Raw genomic sequence first — 9184 nt, forward strand, 5'->3', positions numbered from 1 at the left:
AAATACTACATGGTGCCACTGCTGTAAAACAGGACTGACTTCGGGGTTGGGGGGAGACTGAGAAAGATGGGTTTAGTAATGTATACTGCATTGAAACTGATGAGAGAGAAAACTTTTAAAAGGGATATGTGATCAGGTATTATTGTCATGACAGGAGTCCAGAACGAAGGCTGCATAGTAGAGTGGACCTGAGGGGAGGGACTGTAAAAGAATGAAAGAATTTTTCTTTTACTTTTTTTTTTAAGAATTTTCCCTTTACTTTTCAAAGAGAAGAGTGTACTGGGGGGAGGGGTGGGCAGGGAGAAAAGTGCAACAATGAATGAATGGAAATCCAAAGTCTCTGTAAATTTCCATTAAAATTAATAATTTTAACTGGCATAAACAATTAAGCACTCAGCTGCTGACCAAAAGGATAGGGATTTGACCACCATTGGCTGCACGAGGGAAAGACCATAGCCTCAGAAACCAAATACAGCAGTATGCTGTCACTGAAGTCATTGACAGTCATATTTTCTCAAGTGGTAGGTAACAACAACAATAACTAATAAATTGACCTTTCCTTCTCATTTTCCCGCATGTGTTACTGCAACAAAATTGTCTGTTTAGTATTCATAGTTTTGAGGCAAGAATGAAGAACTTCTGGCCTTCAAATTTGGCAAGTTACAAAATCATTACTTAATGTTAGATACTTGAGGAAAGTGGGGGAAGGAAGTTGTGACACCATAACAGCTTTCCAGTTTTGAAAGGAGATTGTTTGTTGTTGTTATGTGCCATCGAGTCTCTTGCAACTCATAGCAACCCTGTGTGCAACATCCCTGAAATTGGCTCTATCCTGTGCTAACTTTGCTGTGACACACCTGCCCTCATTACCTCAGTCACTGTTATCAATCCATCTCATCAATGGTCTCCCTGTCTTTCTCCATCCCTCCACCCTTCTAAGCATGATGTCCCTCTCCGAGGACTAGTCCCTCTTTGCAACATACCCAAAGTATGTCAGACAAAGCCTCAGAATTCTTGCCTCCATGGAGCAAGTTGGTTTCACCCTTCCTAGGTCTAACATGTTCTCCTGTCAGTCCATGATATCTTCAGCACTCTTCTCCAGCACAGCTCAAAGGCATCAATTCTTTTTGTCATCCCTAGTCATTGTCCAGCTCTCTGGCACATAGCGTGCAATTGCAAAGACTATGGCCTGAATTGAGTGTACCTTAGTCTCCAGAATGACATCGTTGCTCTTCAGTAAACTGGAGAGGTCCCTGACAGCCAACTTTCCCAATGCAATTCATCTCTTGATTTCCTGGCTGCTGGTACCAAGAGTGTTGATAGTAGGGCCAAGCAAATTGAAGCTGTTAACAATCTCAATCTCTTCACCTTCTATCATAATGCTGCCACTCGGGCACAGTGGTGAGAATCTTTGTTTTCTTGATTTTGAGCTTCAATTCATATTGAAGACTGCAGTCTTGAAAGGAGATAAAGAATTTAAAAAAAGGAAAAAAAAATAGCAATTACCTTAGTAGAAAACTAAGCATGATGACTTGGAGAACTAGAATTTAACAACAAAGAAGAATTTGAGACCAGGGCTCTAGAACTAGAATGAGAGGCTCTTTGCTTCTGAAGGAAAGGCTGACAAAAAACTATCAATAATACTAATACAGTTGACATATTAATGAGACACATGGTATAAAAGAACTCTCTTCTACAGAGTTAATTGGTGATACTCATAAGCCATTCTTTTTTATTATCTTTTATTGATATTTTAACGTAAGTTTACAGAAAACTTAGATACCCATTCATTCATTGTTGCACATTTTCCTCCCTAGCCCCCCTTCGAATTTGCTTTTCTCTTTAAAAAGATTCTTTCATTGTTGCACAATTTCCTCCACCCCATCCCCTCCCCTCATCAACTTTGCTACACACCTCTTATTCTGGAGTGTTAGAAGCCATTCTTTTAATTATTTTCTTTCTATTGTCCATCACTGTTTCCCTAAAATAACAGTTTTTCCCCAGACCATGGCCTTGTTTTGATTGTCTTCTTTCTTAAACATTCTGTGGTTTTGGGATATCTCTTAATTTTTTGTGTAGGATTTGGGGTTTTTTTTAAATTGTTCTGCTTTTTAAATACAAATATATATGCTTAGGGTGGGGAAGAACCCTGAAAGTGGCAAGATATTCATTGGCTCAGGGTGTAAACCAGGGATGTGTCTTATCGCCAAGACTTTTCAATCTATATGCAGAACAGATCATCCAAGAGGCTGGGTTCTATGAGGAGGAATGTGGTATCAGGATTGGGGGAAGACTCATCAGCAGTCTGCATTATGCAGGTGACACAACCCTGCTTGCTGAAACTGAGAACCTGAAGCGTTTGCTGCGGAAGGTCAAGGACTGCGGCCTTCAATATGGATTGAAGCTCAACATCAAGAAAACAAAGATTCTCACCACTGGGCCAATTGGCAAAATCATGATAGACAGTGAAGATACTGAGATTGTTAATAGCTTTAGTTTTCTTGGCTCTATAGTCAACACTCCTGGCACCAGCAGCCAGAAATCAAAAGATGAATTGCATTGGGAAAGTCTGTTGTCGGGGATATCTCCAGAGTACTGAATAGCAACAGTGTCAGACCTGATCCAGGCCATGGTCTTCGCAATTATATACTATGCATCAGAAAGCTGGACTCGGAATGATAAGAGATTGATGCCTTTGAGCTGTGGTACTGGAGAAGAGTATTGAATTAACCATGGACTGCTAGGATAACAAGTTTGTCTTCGGGAGGGTGAAATCAGGCTGCTCCTTGGAGGCAATGATTCTGAAGCTCACTCTGACATACTTTGGGTATGTTGCAAGGATGGTCCTTGGAAAGGGACATTATTCTTGGGAGGGTGGAGGGACAGCACAGGAGAGGAAGACCCTTGATGAGATGGATTGACTCAGTGACTAGGGTAATGAGAGTAGATGTTTCAGAGACAATAAGGCTGGCTCGGGATAGAGCAGGGTTATACATAGAGTCTCTATGAGTTGCAGGTGACTTCACATAACATAATTGCAACAGGGAGCCCTGCTCGCATAGTAGTTAAGTGTTAGCTATTAAACTGCTTACTGTCTTTTGAAGAGAAGTGACCAAAATCTTGAGGGTCCGATTCCTTCAAGATTATAGCCTGTGAAGTGTTCTCTGTCCCATAAGATTGCAATGACTAGAAACTGATTCAGCAGCACACAGCAGCAACCCTATTGATTAGGTTATAGGTCATTTTCTTTTCCTATTTTTTTCTGTAATGCGTACTATAAAGTATTGCTTTGTTATTTTTCACTACAAAAGTAATATATGAAAGTTTTTGAGAAAGATCTAGAAACAAAATCTGAGTGCTATTTTCTTCCCATTCACATCTATAATTTTTTTCTCTGAAGGCATATATTTTCATTGTGTTCTCAAGCCATTGCCTCAACATTTTAAATATTGTGATATGGAACTTGACTGCTTCCCCTGCTCCCATCAGTCACTTGCTTGGACTCTTTCTCTTTGTTCTAGAGGAAAGGAAGAGGGGACAGTATTTGATAAATTTTATTAATGTTTTGTTTTCCGATACTTTTTCAAGAAAGCCTTGAATTGGTAGTTTTTTTTTCTTATACCATCTTCTACCCCTTTCTGTAAATATAGAATTCCTAAAACATTACTATACCTTTAATTGGCATATATGAGTAACTATAACTTTTTTCATTAATTGGAATGGGTAATCAGACTGTCCTGACAATTTACTGAAATTTCAGTAATTCTTAATCATAAAACTGAATTTCACAATGATCCCTTATAATTTTAAAAGAATGTTAACAGTCTCTACTAGTTTGTTGTTAGTATTTGAATCTACAATTTCTGTTTTCACTTTTGTACAAATCTTTTGTTTTTATTTCATTTCAGGGTTGTCGTTTTGGAAAGTAGGCCAACAGAAAATCCTACTGCACACAGCAACCTCTACATCTTGGCTGGACATGAAAATAGTTACTAACAGAAACTCATATGAAACAACAGGAAAATTATTATATCACATATGAAAGCAAAATATTTTAAGGAAATTTAGTACGAACTGCACTATGGTTTGCTTTAACTGTTATGGGTTATCTTAATGATCTGTACGTTAAGGTGGAATTCAATATTTTCTGTAGCTGGAAACAGCTAATTCTATCTCTTGCCACTGTGTGGTGGTTATATCAAGTTTGCTTAATAAAAGCTATTAGTCAAATAGTCCTCTATTAAGTTCCAGGAAACAGTCCAACAGTCCTTTTTTTTTTTTTTACAAAAACAAAATGATGTTTGTAACAAAGGTGCCATATTTTTAGATAACAACTCATGATTATCTTCAGACAGATAACTATAGTGTCAGTTTTCTCATTTTATACCATGTTCTAGTTCTTCCTAATGAACATAATTTGATAAAGAAATTATCAGACAGGTATTTCATTTTTACATTGGCCATTCTGTATGTTTTTGTAAAATAGAATATTTAAACCTTATTTATTAATCTCTTGCTGGAATGGTGTAATGTATCTAACTTTTAGCTAAGAAGGGTTGCAGAGCAGCTTGACTTTTATAATGTATAATAAGTTTGTTTATCTTTTAGGAGTAGTACTTTAAGGGGTTAAAGACAATGTGTTTGGGGTTTTGATACATACATACAATTTTCTGTTAACAAAAGTATTTTGTAATGTAATTTGATGCAGAGTTGCCTTAAAAGGAAGTTTCATGTTTTCAATTGCAAATAGTTTGGAGAGGGTGGGTCCTACAGATGATAATTGATGATGGTTGAAATATTCAAAGGGATATGTATATCTCGGTATGTCTACCATATGTATTTACTCTTGACAAGCAGTATAATATATCTGTGATTTTTTTTTACATTAGGGATAATGCATTAAAATTACTTTATATATATATGTATAACCATCCCTAATGTAGGAGACAAAAAGTATTTAACTGTTCATTATATGTATTTTCCTTATCCTATACCAGAGGAGATAACTGTAAAGCAACTGCACTTGTAATCGTGGGGTTATCACATATATAGTTACTCATTTTAAGTAGATTTAAAGGGGGGGAATTCTTCAAATGAAATTTAATTACTGAATGGATAATATAAGTAAGTTTTAAAAAAACAGTCTTCAAAAAATAGGAGATTGGCCCATTTGGGGATTTGTTTTTCTTTACAATTGTTAGTATTTAAGATTAAAGTGTCAGATTTGTTCCTTTTTTCTTTATGAGTTTATTGAATGACAGTAAACTCATAAGCATTGAGATCATGAACAGTGGATTACCATTTGTGTTCTACAGAGATATTTTGACTAGTTACTTAGGAGGACAACAGTGTCATTATCTCAGTTTTTTAACAGTTTTATAAGATAGTGTCTTGATCTCCATTTTTCAAACAAAAAAATACCAGTTTTTCAAGATTAATAGACTTAATCTAATTCACACAGCAAGTTAGTGGCTGAGCCAGACCTTGAGTCTTCTGACTCTGTTCCTTTCACTATGCAATATGCAAACAATACAATGTACAAATGCAATTTTTAAGTATTTGTCCTTAAAAAATACACATATGATTTCAGTAAATGTGTGGTTATTTTGGGGGGGTATGTTAAATGAAGCCTGTAAATTAAAGGACAGTGTAAACATAAACTAGATGGCAACAAGGTAATACTAAAAAAAAAAAAAGAAAAGAACATTTTATATTGGGTGCAGAGAGCATCATTCCTTTTCATGGAATCCTGGCAACCAGATCTTTGTGATTCTGTAAGAATCTCAAGATTTTTTTTCCTGTGAAACAAGAATACTGCAAATGGAAAGGTCCGAGATCCTGATGTTAAATGACCCTTGCCAAATGGCCCAGCTACATGAACAGTGAAAATCACATCTGTATGTCCATTGTATATGTGTATGTTCAGATCTTAAATGTCAGTGTCTTAGTTTTATGCTCTTGAAAAAGTGCAAACAACCGAGAGTTACAAGGGATCTGAGAAGGCATTCTCAACATGGAAGGAAAAACAGGATGCAAACTACAGAAGGTAAAGAAATGTCGAGGAAAAAATGTACATAAAGATGAGGTAATTGCTAATCAAACTAATAAAAAGTCATTCAAAAGGTAAAAAAGTCTTGGGAAAACAGTATAACTGAATTATTTGATGGAAGACTTAGAATCTAAAATCCCAGAAATGTTTTAAAAAAATAGCCCAGAAAAGTTTAAAAACTGGAAAAGTTAAGAAAATGAACAGCCCAGGAAACCTAGCCTTCATTTTCTCAGCATTCCAAAGAGAACAGAAAGCAGAGATAATATCGAGACTATTTAAGAAATTTTTTTTTTCTGGAATTGAAGAACACTAGATTTTAAATTGAAAGAACACATTAATGCAGTAGATGTGTACCACAGTGCATCAAGAAGAATGAGGCCAAAGAAAATCTACACTTTCCAGAGAATATGAACAGGTCAGATATTAAAGAGTAAGAATCATTAGCTTTAAATTTAAGCAAAAACAGTGCCTTCAAAATTTGGAAAGAATTACTTGATATAAAATTTTGTACTTATTTAAATTTCTAAATAGGAAGCTCTGGTGGCCTCTAGTGGGTAAGGAGTTTGAAAGGTAGACAGACTTTTTGAAGGTAGGCAGTTTGAATCCACCAGATGTTCTGCAAGACAAAGATGAGCAGTCTTTTCCCAGGGGATTTACAGCCTGTGAAATCCTACTACAGGATCAGTAATAAGTTGGTTCCAATTCAATGGCAAGAACTTTGACATTTTTAAATTATTAAATAAATGTGGAGTGGGTGAAACCAACTTTCTCCTTGGAGGCTAGGATTTTGAAACTCCATCTCACATCCTGGGCACGTGGCCTTAGAGAAGGACATATGTTCAGAAGGTGGGAAGGACAGCACAGGATAGAAAGACCCCAGATGAGATGGGTTGATAAAGTAACCAGGACAATGGAGGTAGGCTGTCAGAGTCAGTGAGACTGGCTCAGGACCGGGCAAAGCTGTTGTACATAGGGTCACTATGAGTCGCAGGTGACTCAACTGCACATAACAAGGAGTGAGAGAGAGAGAGAGAGAGAGAGAGAGTGTGTGTGTGTGTGTGTGTGTGTGTGTGTGTGTGCGCGCGCGCGCGCTGTCAAATCGGATCTGACTGGTACAGGAGGAGATTGCCCCTCCTTCTCCAGCAAAGCCTCTGGTGGATTTGAACTGCTTACCTCTGGGATTGCAGTGCAGCTTCTTGCCACTAGGCCACCAGAACTCCGGATTGATTGATTGATTGATTGATTGATTGATTGATTGATTTTTTAAAGAACATGAGCTGAGGCAGAACAGGAAGTGAGTTCCCTTCTCTCAGGATGAAAGGTCCACTGAAGTCCTGTTTCTTCCTTGCTGGTGTAGGCCTGGGTTTCTGTCAAAATGGGGAAGTCGATAAAAAGGTTGTGCTGGTACTGCCTGGATGTTACTCTGGACACAAAGCCATCATTGTCAAAGTGTTCCATGGATGTCCCTTTGGACAAAACCATATTATCAGAGACTGCTATTAAATGTAAAATGCAGTGGGGAAGTCAAGGTCAGAGTTTGAGGAGAGGTACAAGAACATCAAAACCAAGTGGTTCTGCTCTGCAAGGTAACGTATTGGTGAGCTGTCGGCTATCTTGAGATGGGAACAAGAGCACGGCCCGGAGTCCACAGGAACCCCTCGGCTGGGCTGGTGTGGGTAACAACCTTTGACAACAGCCACAAGATGGGTGGTGATGGCAGCAGCCAGAATGAGGCACAGTCCAAGAGGCCCCGCAGTCAGTGCGCCTGAGCATCTAGCAGTGCCTGGACTCACCGATGCACATCAGCCAATGCCGCAGCATCCACTGCTCTCTGCCATCCTGCCAGAAGATGGAGCGAGTAGTGCAGCACTTCAGGGTCTGCAGATGCAGGATCAGCGGTAGCTGCCTCGTTTGCAAACAATTCTCTGCTACTGTCATGCTAAACACTGTTGTGAGAGCAAACGCCCTGTATTGGTCTGCCTTACGATCAAGCACCAGCTGTGCCAGCAGCAGATCCAGCACTACCTTCAGCAGACCCAGCTCATGCACTGGAGAATGGCAGGATGAGTTGCCCCAGCAGGCCTTGACAGAGCCTGCCTTCTGTCTCAGCACCTCCTGGTACCCCAACACAGCAGCCCAGCACACCCTAGAAGCCACATTCCCCCTGCCCAGCCCCAGCTTTCCCCCAAGAGCATGAACAAGTTTCCCTAGTGTGATCCAGACTCAGCCCCCTAACGAAGAACCTAGAGGCAGGCAGGCAGGCAAGCAGTCCCAAAAAACTGGGAAAGATAAGTAAATAGTTCTCCTGAAGCCTGCAGAAGAAACATCTGATACCTTGGCTTTAGCCCCTTAAAACTTACCTCAGACTTCTGAATCCAAATGTGTGTTGTCTTAAAAAAACAAGTGGTCCTTTTTCCAAGCGGCCAGAAAGATGGCTGACATCCAGACCGAGCGCGCCTACCAGAAGCAGCCCACCATCTTCCAAAACAAAAAGAGTGCTGTTGGGTGAAACCGGCAAAGAAACGCTCCCACGTTATTACAAGAACATCGGTCTGGGCTTCAAGACGCCCAAGGAGGCCATCGAGGGCAAATACATTGATAAGAAATGTCCTTTCACTGGTAACGTCTCCATCCGAGGACGAATTCTGTCTGGCTTGGTGACAATGATGAAGATGCAGAGGACCATTGTTATCCGCCGAGATTACCTCCACTACACCCGCAAGTACAATCGCTTCGAGAAGAGTCACAAGAACATGTCCGTGCACCTGTCTCCCTGCTTCAGAGATGTCCAGATCGGAGACATTGTCACCGTGGGCGAGTGCCGGCCACTGAGCAAGACTGTGTGCTTCAACGTGCTCAAGGTCACCAAGGCTGCGGGCACCAAGAAGCAGTTCCAGAAGTTCTGAGCCGGACACCACCCTGAATGAAATAAAGCTATTTTTTTTTTCCTGTTCACAAAAAAAAAAAAACAAACACAAGTGGTTCTTCCAGAGGCTGAGATTTTAAATGTTCTTTTAGCCATTTAAAAATACCCCAAAAAAGGAGACATAAAGACATTTGCTGTTAGGATACATAAAATGAGATTCACACAGGAAAGAGGAATGAAGCCCCAGATAGTGACAGGGTAAAGTCATT

General features: G+C 39.5%; 1 protein-coding gene and 1 pseudogene across 1 annotated transcript in view; both read left to right on the forward strand.

Moving 5' to 3' along the window:
- Nucleotides 1-3996, forward strand: part of MAP4K5 (mitogen-activated protein kinase kinase kinase kinase 5) — a 128865-nt gene extending 124869 nt beyond the window's left edge. The window contains exon 31 of the mRNA XM_006899218.1: nucleotides 3909-3996. Within this exon, the coding sequence (XP_006899280.1) occupies nucleotides 3909-3996 (88 nt within the window). The remainder of the gene's footprint in view (nucleotides 1-3908) is intronic.
- Nucleotides 3997-8480: 4484 nt separating this feature from the next.
- Nucleotides 8481-8955, forward strand: LOC102871985 (annotated as a pseudogene).
- Nucleotides 8956-9184: the final 229 nt, after the last annotated feature.

The sequence above is a fragment of the Elephantulus edwardii genome, unplaced genomic scaffold (genome assembly GCF_000299155.1).
Source record: "Elephantulus edwardii isolate Elephantulus edwardi_28Jun2011 unplaced genomic scaffold, EleEdw1.0 scaffold00247, whole genome shotgun sequence".
NCBI classification, from domain to species: domain Eukaryota; kingdom Metazoa; phylum Chordata; class Mammalia; order Macroscelidea; family Macroscelididae; genus Elephantulus; species Elephantulus edwardii.